The following is a 17,468-nucleotide window of genomic DNA, read 5'->3' as shown; positions in this document are numbered from 1 at the left end:
TCTCACCAACAGTGCAGGGACGCAGGGCATGGGGGTTTTGGTCCGTTCATCACTGAGATTTTCTTTTGCTGCTCTGGGAGAGGAGTCCTTCCCCTGTGAGACCGTGAGGTCCCTCCCGTGGGAGACAGTTCTCTGTGAACTTCTCCACATGGGTCCACTCCCATGAGCAGCAGTCCTACTGCACCTGCTGCAACGTGAATTCCCCTCCACAGGCAAACAGTTCTTCCAGAACTGCTGCAATGTGGGTCTCTCTTCCCATGCAGTCCTCCAAGGACAGGCTGCTCCAGCCTGGGAGCAGCAGCCCCTCTCTCCACCAGGTCTCCCATTATATCACAGCCTCCTCCAGCCATCCACCTGCTCTGGCATGAGCACCTCCCCCGTGGGCTGCAGGTGGATCTCTGCATTCCCTGTGGATCCCCATGGGCTGCAGAGGCAGAGCTGCTCCACCATGGCCTGCAGAGGAATCTCAGCTCCGGTGCCTGGAGCACCTCCTGCTCCTCCTTCTCCACTGACCTTGATGTCTCCATGTTGTTTTCCCTCACCTGTTCTCACCGCCTCCCCTTCTCTGACTGGAGGAAAAACTGTGTGCCCTTTGTTTTGATTTTCTTCTCAAATATGTTATCCCAGAGTCATTACCAACCTCTCTAACTGGCCCAGCTTTGTTTGCAGCCCCTTCTTGTGAGAGATCTCCGGGCATTTTCCTCCCTGTTGGATTCCTGCGTCGTGGAGTGGCTCAGAATGGCCTCTCCCACAAGGTTCTGCCACAGGGATTTGTCCTCCCTGTTTTCCATGCTCAGCTCCTTGTCTGGGGGAGGAAGGACAAGGAGAGGATGGGATTTACCTCCGTGCCACAGGGAAGGGGAAGGAGATCCCCCAGTGCGACTCTCCCCCCCCAGCAGGATGGTGTCAGCCACAGGGTTGTCCTGTGGCCAGGGGCCAGGGTGAGCTGGGAGATGGAGCAGGAGAGAGGGGGTGTCGTAGTTTGAAAGCAAAACAAGTGAAAACGAGTGACAGGCTCCAAGTCAGAAATACAATCTACTAAGAATAAAGGTAAAATAAAATAAATGCAATAATACAAAAAAACCACTGAGAGAGTCAGAATACAACCTGAGCAAGGTGTTGGAAGCAGTCCAGATGAAGTGGTCTTCTTGAAGCAGTGATCCTGTAGAAAGGTCTGGTAGCTCTGGTCCTCTAGGAATCCAGCAGGTAAGGGCTGCTTGTACTGTCCCAAATTCCAGATTATATCCAAGTGGGAATGCTTGGCTCCTCCCCCTGGGCAGAGCATCTCACAATGGGATGATGAGTCATGAAATGGGTCCTTGATGGCCCATTAAACACAGATAGCTCCTGAAGGGAGTTACCTGTGAGTCATGGGCAAGGCATTGATGGACCATTAGTAGAAGACAGCCCAAGGGACGGGGGGCCTGGAAGAACACTGCCGCACCTGGTTTCAACAATTCATGAAGATGGTGATAGAATAAATAATTTGTGTACATCTTAAACGACGACCCAGGACAGGGGGTCACACACACTCTGGGGGGACACACACAGCCCCTGGGGACTCCCTTTCACCTTCTCCTGCAGCACAAGGAGGATGAACCCAAACAGGGAGCCTCCAAAAACCAGCAGCATCTTGGGGGGTGGGGTCTGTTAGCAGCTTTGGGGGTCTGGGGGGATCACAACTGCATCAAAACCCTCTCCCAGACCCCTCAAACCACCCCACAGCTTCTGGCCTGTTTGATCCCAACCACTCCCTGACACATAAATAGCCCCTAAATCCAAGAAACCCCCTTCCCATCTCCCCCCTAAACCCACCCAAAATGACATGATCCCACTCTGGATGGTCCTGCATGGCACACTCTCCAAGGCTCTGGAATTCCACTTCTCAGACAGGAAAAGATCTTCCTGCCCTTGAAGGCAAAGCTCTGGAGAAGGGGCCCAAAGCCAAGGGCAGCAAGATCCGACAGTCACATTTCACTGCCAGCCCCCAGAACTCCATCCATGCCTGTTGGAGCTCCTGCAGGGGGAATTCAGTCAGGGCAGGGTCTTGGGTGGGAGCTGCCCTGGCTCAAGGGAGACACTGAGAGACAAAGAGAGCAGAGAGAGAGGCAGGAGAGAAAGGAGGACACAAACACAGTCAGCTGAGAAGGTGGCACTCTGAAAACAGAACTGCAACTGACTGGAAATGAATGGGGCACAAATCAAGAACTCTCCAAGTTTGATTTACTATCAAAATAGATCCCACCCACCCAGCCACACACAATCCCCATCCCACCGCTCCAAATTTGGATCTCACTTCTCTCAATCTTCTTCCAACCCCATCTCTCCCTGGTGGCTGTGGAATTGAGTAAGTTTGGCAGGGGATTGGCTTCATCTGAGGTGGGAACAAGCCATTTTGAGGTGGGATTGAGCCCTTTTGGGGTAAGATTGAATAGTTTTCAGTGGGATTGGAGTGGTTTTGAGGTGACAGATCAATCCCTCTTGGCTTAGGGGGAGGGAGACGAGAAAAAAAACTAAGGGCAAATCCAAAGCATAACCAGCCAGGTGTCTTCCCAATATGGATTACAGGGAACGTGGGTCACAGGGCTCTGCCCAAAGTGGCTCCTCCAGTGGGGATGGAGCCGGAGCAGTGCACGAAGCTCTTCCCACACTGGGGGCACTTGTAGGGCTTCCCTACTGGTGTTTCTGTTGATGTTGGGTCAAGTGAGAGCTCCTGGAGAAGCTCTTCCCACATTCCCTGCACTCATAGGGCCTCTCCCCAGTATGGATGCGCTGATGCCTGATGAGGGTGGAGCTCTGCCTGAAGCCCTTCCCACAGTCAGGGCAGCAGAGAGGCCTCTCCACTGTGTGCATGCGCTGGTGTTTGAGCAGACTGGAGGTGAACGGAAACCTCTTCCCGCATTTATCACACTTGTAGGGCCGCTCCCCAGTGTGGATCTTTTGGTGCAAGCTCAGCCTGGCTCTGTGACTAAAGCCCTGCCCACATTCTCCACACTTGTATGGCCTTTCCCCAGTGTGGATGTTCTGGTGCTCAATCAGGGTGGCTTTCTCTCTGAAGCTCTTCCCACATTCCCCACACTCGTAGGGCCTTTCCCCAGTGTGGATCCTCTGGTGGCGGATCAGGTTGGAGCTCTGGCTGAAGCTCACCCCACATTCCTCACACTTGTGGGGCCTCTCCCCTGTATGGACACGCAGGTGCCTGACAAGGTTGGAGTTCTCCTTGAAGCCGGTCCTGCAGTGGGGGCAGCGGAAAGGCCTCTCCTCGGTGTGTGTGCGCTGGTGTAGGAGGAGACTGGAGCTGGTCTGAAACCTCTTCCTGCATTTATCACACTCGTAGGGCCTCTCTCCAGTGTGGATGCGCCGGTGGATGATGAGGGTGGAGTTGCACGTGAAGCCCTTCCCACAGTCGGGGCAGTGGAAGGGCCTCTCCCCTGAGTGTGTCTGCTGATGTAGAAGGAGCTGGGTGCTGGTCAAAAACCCCTTCCCACACTGGGAACACTTGTAGGGCCTCTCCCCAGTGTGGATCTTTTGGTGGAACTTCAGGCTGGCTTTCTGCCTGAAGCCCTTCCCACACTCCCCACACTTGTATGGCCTTTCCCCAGTGTGGATGTTCTGATGCTCAAACAGGGTGGTTCTGTCTCTGAAGCCTTTCCCACATTCCCCACACTCGTAGGGCCGTTCCCCTGTGTGGATCCTCTGGTGGCTGATCAGGCAGGACCGCTGGCTGAAGCTCTTCCCACATTCCCCACACTCGTAGGGCCATTCCCCTGTGTGGGTCCTCTGGTGGCTGACCAGGCTGGGCCTCTGGCTGAAGCTCTTCCCACATTCCCCACACTCATAGGGCCTCTCCCCAGTGTGGATCATCTGGTGGGCAGTCAGCTGGCAGCTCTTCCTGAAGCTCTTCCCACATTCTCCACACTCATAGGGCCGTTCATCCGTGTGAATCCTCTGGTGGCGGAGCAGGTGGCACCGCCAGGTGAAGCTCTTCTCACACCCCAAGCACTTGTGGGGCTTCTCCCCATCATGGAGCTGCTCATGGGCCACCAGCTCTGAGCTCTGGCTCCATCTCTGGCCGCCTTCCGCACACAGGGTGGGTGTTTCAGCCCCGTTCCATTCCTGCACCGTGGAGCCGCTCAGAACGGCCTCTCCCATGAAGTTCTGCCGCAGGGACTTGTCCTCCCTGGTCTCCAGGCTCAGCTCCTTGTCTGGGGGAGGAAGGACAAGGAGAGGATGGGATTTGCCTCTGTGCCAGAGGGAAGGAGAAGGAGATCCCCCAGTGTGTCCCCAGCAGGACGGTGTCAGCAGTGGGGTTGTCCTGCAGCCGGGGCCAGGCTGGGCTGGGAGATGGAGCAGGAGAGAGGGGGAAAGGGGCACTGACTTCCTGCTCACCCACCTGGGTGTCCTGGGGCATCTTCCTCTTTCTCACAGTCTCCTTCTCCGTCCAGCCAAGGGTTGTGAATGGGAAATCCTGGTTTGGGAAAAAAATAAGGGATGAGCACGTTGAGTTTGAAGGTACTTCAGCCCAAGTCCATCTCTAGAATTCACCAGGCACCTGGGCTCCATGAAAACCTCCCAAACACCAAGATTCAGCCCTGAAAAGACTCCCAGGAGTTCCCTGTCTCTGGTCTCTCCCCTTTGGTGTTCAGGGGTTCCCCCTGTCTCAGCTGCTGGGGGTCAGGCTTGTATTTGGGGTCCCCCGTCTACTCTGTCCCCACCCTCCCCAGGCTGCTGGGAGTCCCAGGAACCCAAAAAGCTCCCCCATTTTCCATCTGCCCATTTAGGGATGCTGGGGGATTTTGAGGTCCTGGAGTCCCTTCTCCCCTTATTCTCTGCTTTGGCTGCACGGGGTCCAAGGAGTCCCCCCCTGCCCCTCTCCAGGCTATTGAGGGTCTCACAAATCGCAGCGCTCCCCCCTCTCTGGGCTCCCCACTTGGGGGTCCTGGGGGACACAGGGCTCTGCTCCTCCAGGCTGCCTCTGCTGGCAGCTGCCACTGGAACACCCCTAAAGTCCCCCAGGGGGGATTTTCCACTCAGCTTTGGAGTTCTTCATTCTCAAAACATCCCCTCCCACAAAAACACAAAAAATAACTCTGGGACCCACAGGATATCTGGGCTGAGCTCCCCCTCCCCGGACACCTGTGGGATAGGGGGATGTGGGACAGGCTTGACCTCGTGGTTCCTTCTCCTATTCTTTATCTTGCTTTGTCCACCCCCTTCTTCTTCCTCCCACTCCCCCTCTTCCAGCCCTCCTCTTCCTCCTCCCTAATCCCACCTCCTTTTCCTACTTCCATCCCTTCTCCTGCTCCTTCTTCATCCCTCCATTTCTACCCCTCCTCCTCCTCCCCCAGGAGCAGGCACACCCCGGGTGCCCCGTTCCCCAAGCCCTGGCAGCCCGCGGGAGGAGTGGGGATGGAGCGAGACAGGTCGGGATGGGCAGCGCGGGGCTCTCGGCTGCTCCCACCCGCTGGGGGTGGGGGAATCCAGACTGGGGAAAAGGAGAGGGAAACTGGGAAAACTGGGGGCTGCAGATCCACACTGGGCCTTGCTGGGGATCCTGGCTGGGGACTTCCAGCCCTTGGGGCTCCTTTCGGGAGATCCGGGATGGGGGAATGCAGAGAGGGCTGGGGGATGCCAGGAGTGCCATCACTGGGAGTGACTGGGCTGTACTGGGGTCACTGGAACCTTACTGGGCCAGCTGGGAGTGACTGGGAATGACTACAAGCATGCTGAGGGCAACTGGGGTATACTGGCAGGGTGTGTGACCATACTGGTGTGACTGGAACTACACTAGGAACAACTGGGACCATGCTGGGGGAAACCTGGAACCACTCTGGGGGCAACTGGGGGTGGCTGGGTCTGCACTGGGGGAACCTGGACATGACTGGGACCATGCTGGGGGGGACTGGGATCACCTAAGGACTGACTGGGACTGTACCAGGGGCAACTGGGTGCAACTTGGATCACACTGGGAGCAACAGGGAGCAACTGGAACCATGCTGGGGACAACTGGGATCCTACTGGGATCACAGTGGAAGCAGCTGGGCCATGCTGGGGGGACTGGGATCATACTGGCAGCAACTGGGACTGCACTGAGAGTGACTGGGAGTGTTTATGAGCAACTGGGATCAGGCTGGAAGCAACTCTGGGCAACTGGGAGTGACTGGGAACATGCTGGCAGCAACTGGGATATACTGGGAGAGACTGAAACTATAGTGGGGGTAAATGGGAGCAACTGGCTGGGCCCACACTGGAGGATAATGGGAGCAGCTGTGCCCATGTCGGGGTGATACTGGGATCCTACTGGAACTGACTGGGGTCATACTGGGAGTGACTGGAAGGTGCTGGCATCGACTGGAACCATCCTGGGAGTGACTATGGGTCCTGCTGGGATGATCCTGGGAGCCACTGGGATTACACTGGGTATGAATGGATCCTGACTGGGGGTTACTGGGCCCATATGGGGAGGAAAATGCGGACACATTGGGAGCAACTGGAATCAACTGGAAGGTACTGGGATCAAGCAGAGGGGACTGAGATACCATCTGGGATCATACTGGGAGCAACTGGGACTATACTTTGGGCAACTGCCAGAAACTGGGATCATGCTGGGGGTAACTGGGAGTAACTGGGAAAGACTGGCATCATTCTGAGGGAACTGGAGCCTTACTGGGGCAACTGGGAGTGACTGGGAATGACCATGAGCATGCTGATTGCTACTAGGTTATACTGGGAGTGTCTGGAACAATACTGGGGAGACTGGAACAACTCCGGGAACAGCCAGGACCATCCTGGGAATGACTGGGACCACGCCACAGGACACTGGGAGTGACTGGATCTACACTGGGGGCAAGTGAACCACGCTGAGGTAACTGTGAGTGCCTGGGAACGATTATGAGAATGTTCAGGGCAACTGGGATATACTGGGAGTGTCTGAGACCATGCAAGTGCTGACTGGTACCAAACTGGGAGAAAGTGTGGGGGGGAACTGGGACCACGCTGGGGGCAACTGGGACCAAGTGTGAATGACTGGGGCTCTGCTGGGAGAAACTGGGATCATCCTGTGAGTGACTAGGACTATGCTAGGGGCAACTGGGAGAACTGGAAAGACACAGGACAAAAGTAGGAGGAAATGGGAGCAATTGGGACTGTTATAAATGTATATTATAAAGTTGGCTTTTTGCAAGATGTGTGCTATATGATTAATAACATTCCAGTAAGGATATAAGTTTCCTATTTCTGCTATTAGTAAAGAAAACTAGGCATAGTGGTAGTAGTTGATATAAGTATGCTTAAACAGTCTATTTAGTCAAGATAACATCCAATGAACATGTAAAGAAGACTCGGCTACCGATACACCAACTATCAGCATCTCCCACCTGAAGAAAGGATGGACCAAGGCCCAAGCTGGAGGCGATAATGAAGACACAGCCACGAAACACGTGTGCTCTACAAAGGTGGAACCAAGGAGGGACCACACAAAACAGTTCCTAAAATATAGAAACTAGTTAATGGAAGAATATGAATATGCACAAACTAATGCAAGAGAAAGGGTATTTAAAGAAGGTCTCTGACATAGCAAAGTGTGGAGTTGGCTGAATGCCAAGTCACCAGGCCAGCTGTACTTTGCTTTTTTTTGTATCTCCTAATTTTTTTTTTTTTTTTTTAATTAAACCTATTTCTTAAAATTTACCAAAAAAGTGAACCTTGTTTTTCACAGGACCATGCGGAGGGCAAACTGCATCATAACAGGGAATAACTGGGAATGACTGGACTCATAGTGGGACCAACAGGGAACAGGGAGAGAGTGAGGGGAAGTAACCAGGTTCATACTGGGAATGTCGAGAATAGTGGAACTACGGGCTAGCAGGACCCTCGAACCCCTTTCCCGCCCCGCCAGCCCCCAAGGGCGTCCCGGCAATCCCAGGGGTCCCCCACTCTCGGGGTCCCCGCCCTGCCCTTCTGGGGCTCTCCTCTCTCTGGGGTCCCGCTCAGGGAAGCCGCGGCTCTCCCGGGCTCCCCAAACCCGGTGTCCCCCCGGCCCCGCCGGTCCCGCGCGCTCCCCACGTGGCCCCGCCAGAGCTCGGAGGGCCCGGCCCGGGAAGCCCAACCCCCACCCAGGGGGGACCCGCATCCCCCCGCCCCCGCCGGGGCTCTGCCGACACCGGGACACCCCAAAAACACCTCCCGGGCACCCCCTGATGTCCCCCCGAGCGGCATCTGCGCCTCGCCTTTGGAGCCCCGCGAGCTCCAAACATCCCCCCACAATACCCCAAAACCAGGGACCCCAAACCCGGGATATTTGGGGCGAGCTCCCCCTCCCCGGGCACCTGCGGGATGGGGGGCGACGATCCCGGCGCTGCCGCCCGTTCAGGCAGCGCTGGAGCCGCCGCTCCCTCCGCTCGTCTTCTCCTCCCGCTCCTGCGGCCGCTGCGCCTCTTCCTCCCTCCCTCCTCCTCCTCCCCCGGGCCCGGCCCCGGACTGGGAGGGCGGGGACAAGGAAAGGGCAGGAACTGGGAGGGGAAAGGGGCGGGGTCAGGGACAGGGCGGGAATCATGAGGGGAAAGGGGCGGGGTCAGGGACAGGGCGGGAATCATGAGGGGAAAGGGGCGGGGTCAGGGACAGGGCGGGAATCATGAGGGGAATGGGGCGGGGTCAGGGACAGGGCGGGAATCATGAGGGGAAAGGGGCGGGGCCAAAGGATCGCGCGGTCCTAAAACCGCCCGGTTTGACCTAAAATCACTCAAACGGGCCTAAAATTGTCCAAAGGGACCTATAATCCACCCTAAACCAGATCAGGTTCAGACTCAAATCACCCAAAGACGCCAAAAATCCCCACAACGCAATCTAAAGTCACCCAAAGTGGCCTCAAATCCACCCTATATCTGTAAGGTTTGTCTTAATAATCACCAAATGGGGATAAAATCATCCAAAGGGGTCTAAAACCAACCAATGCGGCCTAAAATTGCCAAAAGTGGCTTAAAACCCACACAAAGTGGCCAAAATCCTCTTAAATCTCCTAAAAGACTGTAAAATCCACCCTGAAAATATTGGTCTGGCTTAATCAAAGAAATTAACCTAAAGTCCTCCCTACAACCCAACAGATTTGGACCAAATTCACCCCAACGGAACTAAACCCCACCAAAATTGGCCTAAAAACCATCCAAAGGGATCTAAAATCCATTTGAAAACTGCCCAGTTTATCTTAAAATCACTCAAAGGGGACTAAATCCCACCAGATTTTGCTTAAAATCATCCAAAGGTGCCTAAAATACACCCTAAGCCTGCCCAGTCTGACCAAAAATTACCCAAATGGGCCTAAAATCTCTGGGACTGGGACCAAGACCGAGACCGAGATCAGCACCAGAACCGGCAGCAGCACCAAGACTGAGACCGACACCGGATCCAAGAGTGGCACCGAGAGTGGCACCGCTCTGGGACGGGCACCGAGACCAAGAGCGGGACCAGAACCGACACCAGAACCGACACCGGCACCGCTGCAGGACTGGGACCAGGACCAGAACTGACACCAGAACTGAGACCGGCACCAGAACTGGCACTGGGACTGGGACTGAGACCGAGACCAGCACCGGAACCAGCACCGAGACTGGCACCGCCCAGGGACTGGGACCGAGACTGGGATTGGCACTGGGAGCACTCCGGGACCAACACTGGCACCGGGACCGGCACCGGGACTGTGCTGAGACCAAGACTGACACCGGGACTGAAACCGGCAAGAAATGGCTCAAAAGTCACCAAAAACGCCCCCAAGGAGACCAAAAATGCCTGAAAAGCGACAGGAAATGACCCAGAACTGGCCCAAAAACTGACTAGAAATGCACTGAAATTACAAACCATGGCTCATAATGACACAAAATGGCCCAAAAAGTGACCAAAAATCACGTCACATGTCCCCAAAATGACAAAAATTGCCCCAAATTACCCTATATAAGAGGAAATGGCACAGAAGTGGCACAAAAGTGACCAAAAATGGCCCGAGAATGACAGAAAATGCCCCAAAATGCCACAGGATGAGGCAGAGCCTGGAGGGACACAGAATTCCCAAAAATTCAAAAAAAAAAATCCCGCAAAAATCGCATTAAAAAGCCAAATTACTTTTAAAAATACCTAAAAAACTCTCAAAATGTCTCAAAAAAAAAAAAAAAAAAAAAAAAAAAAAAAAAAAAAAAACCTGAAAATGCCTCCAAAAATTCCAGTAATGTTTCCAAAATTTTCCAGACTACCCAGCATTTTCCAAATTCCCAAAAATTCACCCAAACACCATCAAAAATCACCCAGAAAATGAAAAAAACCCAAACCAAACAAACTCTTAAAATGCACATATTTAAAAAAATCCCCCCAAATTTCCCTAAAAACTCCCCAACTCCTCAGATTTCTCAAAATTCCCAACATATTCCCCAAATGCCCCAAATACCAACAGAAAACACTCTAAAAATGCAAAAACACTACCCCAGAAGTTCCTAAAAATAAAAAGTCACAAAAATAAACAAAAAGTCCCCCAAAATCTCCGAAAAATTCCCCAAAGTCCCACAACATCCCAGAATTCCTGAAATCCTTGAAAATTCCCAGAATTTCCTACACTTGCTCTCGATGAAGTGGTGCAACAGGCAGGACTTGCTTCTGCCAGCGCTGCCGATCACCAAGGACTTGAAGAGGAAATCTGGGAAAAACATTCCCAGAACTTCCCACATTTGGACCCAAAATTCCCCAAAATCCCCTCTAGAGACCCCAAAATTCCCACGCTTGGACCCAAAATTCCCCAAATTCCTGTGGTTGGACCCAAAGTTCCCCCCAAAATTCCCAACAGAGGCCCCAAAATTCAAAAAAAATTCCCAATAGAAAACCCCAAATTGCCCCATTTGGACATCTTCATTTCCAAGAATTCCCTGTACAGAGCCCAAAATTCCCAAAAATTCCCCTTAAGGATCCCAAAATTCCATGATAGAGCCCCTATAGACCCCACAAATCCCCCATAGACACCCCAGATCTCCACAGACCACCCCAAAGCCCCTACAGACCCCCCAGACTCCCGCAAATCCCCTAAAGAGACCTCAAGACGCCCCCTAAATCCCCTATAGACCCTCCCAGATCCCCCATAGAGACCCCCAAATCTCCTACAGAGACCCCCAAATCCCCTATAGAGACACCCAGATCCCCTATAGAGACTCCAGACCCCCTGAACCCTCTATAGATCCCCCCATAGATCTCTTATAGCCCCCTCAGACCCTCTTTAGGGACCCCCAGACCCCCCAAATCCCCCACAGGGACCCCCACACACCCCCAGACCTTTCCGGACCCGCTATAGGCACCCGCAGATCCCTATGGACTCCCCCAAACCCCTCCAAAAGGCCACAGAGACACCCCCAAATCCCCTATAGGGACCTCCAGACCCCATTTAGGGACTCCTGAACCCCCTTTACGGACCCTGACGGACCCTCTATAGACCCTCCCCAGACCCCGATAGAGCCCCTAGGGACGCCCAAACCCCCTTTAGGGACCCCCAGACCGCCCTAAATCCCCTAGGGACCCCCTTAAGCCCCTTAGAGACCATCCACTATATCTCCTGAAGAGACCCCCCAGGTCCCCCCAGACCTCTATAGATCCCCTATAGATCCCCCATTGCCCCACCGTAGGTCTCGGACATGCCGGAGCCGGGCCGGGAGACCCGGAGAAAACATGGCGGCGCCCCGGAGAGCCACTTCTGGGTAACCTGCGCATGCGCTGGAGGGAAAGCGCCAGCAGATGGGCCGGACTAGAGGGAAAAGAGGCGGGGCCAATGGAAGACCTGCGAACGAATAGAATGAGGCGGAGGAAGAAAAAGGGCGGGAACTGTGAGGGGAAAGAGGCGGGGTCAGGGACAGGGCGGGAATCATGAGGGGAATGGGCGTGGCCAAGGGAACGTGCGGTCCTAAAACCGCCCGGTTTCGCTGAAAATCAACAAAATGCGCCTCAATTTGTCCAAACGGCTCGAAAATCCACTCGAAACCCGATCAGGTTTGGCCAGAAATCACCCAAAGAGGCCCAAAATCCCCACAAAGTAATTAAAATAACACTAACGGCCCTAAAATTCACCCGAAATCCACATGGTTTGGCCTGAAATCAAACAAATGCGGTTAAAATTATCCAAAGGGGTCCAAAATCAAACCAAATGAGCCTAAAATTGCCCCAACTCGACTAAAACGCACACAAAATGGCCTGATATCACCCTTCAATCGCCTGGAAATATGTAAAAACCTACCCTGGAAGTACCTGGTTTGGCCTAAAATTAAACCAAATGGGCCCTAAAATCAATCCTAAACCCTACCAGATTTGGCCGAAAATCACCCACAGGGACCTAAAAGCACCAAAAATGGGCTTTGTTTGACCTAAATTTACCCAAAGAGACCAAAAGTCCACCCATATGGGCCTAAAATCACCAAAAAAAGTGGCCTAAATCTCCCACGCAGGCCTAAGATCCAGCCATATGGAGCTAAATTCAACCAAGGAGACCTAAAATCCACCTAAAACTGCCCATTTTATCATAAAATCACCAACCTCAACCCATACGACGCTAAAATCATCCAAAGAGATCGAAAATCCACCCTAAAACCCACCAGATCTGCCACAAATTCAGTCAAAGGGACCGAAAAATCCACCCTACAAGGCTGGAAATCACTCCAAGGGATCTAAAACCCAGCCTAAACCCGCCCAGTTTGGCCTAAAATCACCCAAATGGGCCAAAAATCTCCAGCACTGAGACCGGGATCAGCACCGAAACCCGCACCGGCACCAAGGCTGAGACCGACACCGCAACTGAGACCGGCCCCGCACAGGCCCCGGCACTGGGACCGAGACCGAGACCAAAACCAGCACCAGAACTGGAACCGGGACCAAGACTGACACCACGACCGACACCGGCACCGGCACCGGGAGCGCTTCGGAACCGGCACCAGCACCGGGAACGCTCCAGCACCGCGGCCAGAACCGAGACCGGGAGCGCTCTGGGAATGAGACCGAGCCCGGCACCGGAACCAGCACCAAGACTGGCGCCGATCCGAGAGCGAGACTGAGACCGAGCCCGGCACCGGGACGGGGATGGGACCCGGAATCGCTCCGGGATCGGCTCCACGATCGCTCCGGGACCGCCACGGTCGCTCCGGGCACTTTTGGCTGCGGCCCCGGCCGGGACTGGGAGGGACTGGGAGGTTCCCCTGGGCCGGGCGGGACCGCCTCGGTTCGCATCGTTCCGCCGCAGCCATCCCGGTCCAGATGATCCCGGTCCAGATGATCCCAGTCTCTGTGGTTCTGATCCAGATGGTCCGAGCCTGTGAAATCCCAGTCCGTGTGATCCCAGTCCATGTGATCCCAGTCTGCACAATCCCAGTCTGCACAATCCCAGTCTGTCCAATCCCAGTCTGGATGCTCCTGATCCAGAGGGTCCTGGTCTTTGAGGTAGGATTGAGCCCTTTTGGGGTAAAATTGAATCGGTCTCAGTGGGATTGGAGGCGTTTTTAAGTGACAGATTGATCCCTCTTGCCTTTTGGAGTGCAAAGAGACGTAGAAGAGAAAAAAATTAAGCCAAACATCCAAGGATGACTAGCGAGGTGCCTTCCCAGGACAGATTACAGCAAATGCGGGTTACCAGAGTGGCTAGTACAGTGGGGGATGGAGCTGGAGCAGAGGACGAAGCTCTTCCCACACTGGGGCCACTCTCAGGGCTTCCCTTAGTGGTGCCTCTGTTGGTGTTGGGTCAAGTTAGAGCTGTCTGAGAAGCTCTTCCCACACTGGGGACACTCGTGGGGCCTCTCCCCGGTGTGGATGCGCCGGTGGGTGATGAGATGGTTGTTCTGCTTGAAGCCCTTCCCACAGTCAGGGCAGTGGAAGGGCCTCTCCTCTGAGTGACTCTGCTGATGTACAAGGAGCAGGGTGCTCATCCGAAACCCCTTCCCACACTGGGAACACTTGTAGGGCCTCTCCCCAGTGTGGATCCTTTGGTGGATGATCAGGCTGCCTTTCTGCGTGAAGCTCTTCCCGCATTCCCCACACTCATAGGGCCGTTCCCCCGTGTGGGTTCTCTGGTGGTTGATCAGGTGGCACCACTGCCTGAAGTTCTTCCCACACTCCAAGCACTTGTGGGGCTTCTCCCCATCACGGAGCTGCTCATGGACCACCAGCTCTGAGCTCTGCCTCCATCTCCGGCCGCCTTCCCGGCCCAGGCCGGCTCTTTCCTCCTCACATCCTCGCCCTCGGCCTTTGCAGCCCCTCCTCCTCACCGATCTCCGGCCCTTTTCCTCCCCGTTGCGTTCCTGCGCCGTGGAGCCGCTCAGAACGGCCTCTCCCAGCAGCTTCTGCCGCGGGGATTTGTCCTCCCTGCTCTCCATGCTCGGCTCCTTGTCTGCGGCAGGAAGGACAAGGAGAGGATGGGATTTGCCTCCGTGCCACAGGGAAGGGGAAGGAGATCCCCCGTCTGCTCGGTGCCCGCCCTCCCCGGGCTGCTGGGAGTGCCGGGAACCCGAAAAGCTCCCCCGTGTTCTGTCTGCCCACCTACGGGTACTGGGAGGGACTGGGCTCGGACTGGGAATGCCGAGCAAACTGGAACCACAAAGGGAGGGAACTGGGCTCATACTCTGTGAAAAGCAAGGTTTACTTTCTTGGTAAATTTTAACAAATAGGTTTAATAAAAAGAATAGGACAATTAGGAAACAGAAAATTAAGGAAAGTATTAATGGCTGGCCAGGTGACTTGGCATTGAGCCAAGAGCACACCTGCTATTTCAGAGACATTCTTTAAACACCCTTTCAATTGCATTAGTCCGCTGCATATTCCAACTTTTCCACAAACTAGTTTCCATATTCCAGGGACTGTTTAGCATGGTTCTTCCTCGGCTCTGCCTTTTTAGAACACACATGCTTCTTGGCTGTGTCTTCATTATCACCTCCAGCTTGGGCCTTGGTCCCTACTTCCCACAGACAGTCAGTGTTGATAACTGGCCTGTCAGCAGCAGGGGCCTCATCATGTGTTTGCTGGATGTTATCTCAACCAAACAGGCCATTCAATTAAAAGCATAACTATAGATCAGTTCTCCAACTACCATGTCTAAGTTTTGCTAATAGCAGAAATAACAGCTACATCCTTACAGCAAAGTTATTATACATAGAGCATTCACCTGAATATTTGCGAAAAGCCAACTTTATAATATGCATTTACAACATACTGGGAGCAGCCACTTCCAGCACCGCGACTCCCGAACCCCTTTCCCGCCCATCCCGCCCCTCCAGCCCCTCCAGCCCCCAACGGGGTCCCGGCAATCCCAGGGGCTCTGCCGACACCGGGACCCCCCAAAAACACCTCCCGGGGAGCCCCCGATGTCCCCCCGAGCGGCATCTGCGCCTCGCCTTTGGAGCCCCGCGAGCTCCAGCATCCTCCCCTAAAAAAACCCAAACCCAGGGACCCCAAACCCGGGATATTTGGGGCGAGCTCCCCCTCCCCGGGCACCTGCGGGATTTGGGGCCGTCCGGGGAGCTGCGAGTTCAGGGAGCGCTGCAGCCGCCGGTTTCTCCTCTCGCCTTCTCCTCCCGCTCCTGCGGCCGCTCCGCCTCTTCCTCCCTCCCTCCTCCTCCTCCCCCGGGCCCGAACCCACCGCAGCCCGCGGGAGGAGCGGGGATGGAGCCGGGACAGGTCGGAACGCAGAGAGGGCTGGGGGATGGCAGGAGCGGGACCACTGGGAGTGACTGGGCTGAACTGGGATCGTACTGGGAACAGCTCCTGGGTGACTGAGTTATACTGGGATCATACTGGGATCACACTGGGATAACACTGGGATAACACTGGGAGTGAGTAGGAGCAGCGCGAGGCTCCAGCGCTGGGGCTGGGGGCGCTCCTGGGGGGCTGAGGGGGCAATGGGACCCCCGGCACCGGGACCCCCCTGCTGCCCTTATCCTGCACAGGGACCCCCCGCAATCCCCTATTTCTGGACATCAGGACGCCCTGCTCCCCTTTTCCCACCCATCCCATGTCTCCCAGCCTCCAGACTTCCCGTGTGCTTGACCCTGGGATGCCCTGGAACGCCTTGGACCCCCATTCCTGCCTTTCCCAGCCCCCAGCCCCGCCTTTCTGCAAAAACAGAGACCCCCTGAACTGCCCCTTCCCAACCATCCCGGGTGTCCCCACCCTGTTACCCTCCTGTTTTGGGGAACCCTGGACTCCCCTATCCTGGGCTCAAGGAGCCCCTGGAACTCCCTTCCACCTCTCCAAGTTCCTGCCCCTCATTTCCTTGACCCTGAGAGCCCCCTGAACCCCCATTCCTGAGAACAGAGGTGCCCTTTTACCCCTTTGCTTGGCATTGAGATCCCCCTGCACCCCCTTATCCAGCACCATCTCAGCCTTTTCACAGCCACCCCGCCTCTCCCAGCCCCCAGAGCCACCCTTTTCCTTCACCCTGGGACCCCTGGGCCCCCATTCCTGCATTTCCCAGCCCCCAGCTCTTCCTTTCCTCACACTGAGGAGCCCTGGCACCCCCTTTGCTGGGCACAGGATTCCCTGGACACCCCATCCCACCTCTCCCAGTCCCTGCACCCCCTTTCCTTGACTCTGAGCCCCTGAACCTCCTTCAGCTGTCCCAGCTCTTCCTGTCCCCCCTTTCCTTGGCCTTTTGACCCCCCTGGATCCCCAAACTCCCACTTTCAGCCCCCCAGCTCCCCCAAATCTCCGTGTCCCCCCAGTTCCCCACTCCCTGCAGTCCCTGGAAGTGGCGCTGTCGGAGCCCGGCCCGGGGGTCCCCCAGTCCTGGATTGTGGGGACGGGACCCCCTGCGAGCGCTGGGACAGCGAGCGGGGCCGGATGGAGCCGCAGACACCGGGGATGGCAGCGGGAGCTGGGCTGGGATATTGGGATAGCCAGGGCTGGATATGGGATAGCCAGAGCTGGGATATTGGGATAGCCAGAGCTGGATATTGGGATAGCCAGAGCTGGGATACTGGGATAGCCAGAGCTGGATATGGGATAGCCAGAGCTGGGATATTGGGATAGCCAGAGCTGGGATACTGGGATAGCCAGAGCTGGGATATTGGGATAGCCAGAGCTGGGATACTGGGGTAGCCAGAGCTGGGATATTGGGATAGCCAGAGCTGGGATATTGGGATAGCCAGAGCTGGGTATGGGATAGCCAGAGCTGGGATATTGGGATAGCCAAAGCTGGGATATTGGGATAGTCAGAGCTGGATATTGGGATAGCCAGAGCTGGATACTGGGATAGCCAGAGCTGGGATACTGGGATAGCCAGAGCTGGGATACTGGGATAGCCAGAGCTGGATATTGGGATAGCCAGGGCTGGATATGGGATAGCCAGAGTTGGATACTGGGATAGCCAGAGCTGGATATTGGGATAGCCAGAGCTGGGATATTGGGATAGCCAGAGCTGGGATACTGGGATAGCCAGAGCTGGGATATTGGGATAGCCAGAGCTGGGATAC

At 55.2% G+C, this 17,468-nt stretch overlaps 2 protein-coding genes across 5 annotated transcripts; both read right to left on the bottom strand.

Annotated features, from left to right (window-relative positions):
* Positions 1–861: 861 nt before the first annotated feature.
* LOC310918343 (uncharacterized protein) lies at positions 862–12,837 on the bottom strand. 4 transcript variants are annotated; one of them, XM_083877192.1, is made up of 4 exons: positions 11,647–12,837; positions 4,394–4,468; positions 1,816–4,205; positions 862–1,272 (listed from the first exon to the last, which is right to left on the bottom strand). In XM_083877192.1, exons 1-3 carry the CDS (start codon positions 11,660–11,662, stop codon positions 2,674–2,676), a joined length of 1,623 nt encoding a protein of 540 aa, XP_083733318.1. In that variant the 5' UTR covers positions 11,663–12,837; the 3' UTR covers positions 862–1,272; positions 1,816–2,673. The 4 variants fall into 4 exon arrangements, with proteins under 4 accessions (XP_083733318.1, XP_083733319.1, XP_083733320.1 ...); XM_083877193.1 differs by lacking the exon at positions 862–1,272 and adding an exon at positions 7,377–7,487 and having other exon boundaries at positions 1,823–4,205; positions 11,647–12,836; XM_083877194.1 differs by lacking the exons at positions 862–1,272; positions 11,647–12,837 and adding exons at positions 7,377–7,487; positions 8,328–8,529 and having other exon boundaries at positions 1,823–4,205.
* LOC310918280 (uncharacterized protein) lies at positions 12,087–15,566 on the bottom strand (the record flags this gene model as incomplete). The annotated part of the gene is made up of 3 exons (XM_083877135.1): positions 15,493–15,566; positions 13,783–14,392; positions 12,087–12,111 (listed from the first exon to the last, which is right to left on the bottom strand). The coding sequence occupies exons 2-3, from the start codon at positions 14,376–14,378 to the stop codon at positions 12,087–12,089; spliced, it is 621 nt and encodes a 206-aa protein (XP_083733261.1). The 5' UTR covers positions 14,379–14,392; positions 15,493–15,566.
* Positions 15,567–17,468: the final 1,902 nt, after the last annotated feature.

This window comes from Zosterops lateralis, assembly GCF_965231275.1.
Source record: "Zosterops lateralis genome assembly, chromosome: 23".
NCBI lineage: Eukaryota > Metazoa > Chordata > Aves > Passeriformes > Zosteropidae > Zosterops > Zosterops lateralis.
The sequence above is the reverse complement of the archived record's forward strand: the minus strand, read 5'-3'. Positions and strand labels throughout refer to the sequence as shown.

Coding starts and splice junctions, on each gene's coding strand:
- LOC310918343 (XM_083877192.1), bottom strand. Junction 4,206..4,393: donor AGATGCCCCAGGACACCCAG/GTGGGTGAGCAG, acceptor TTCCTCCCCCAG/ACAAGGAGCTGAGCCTGGAG.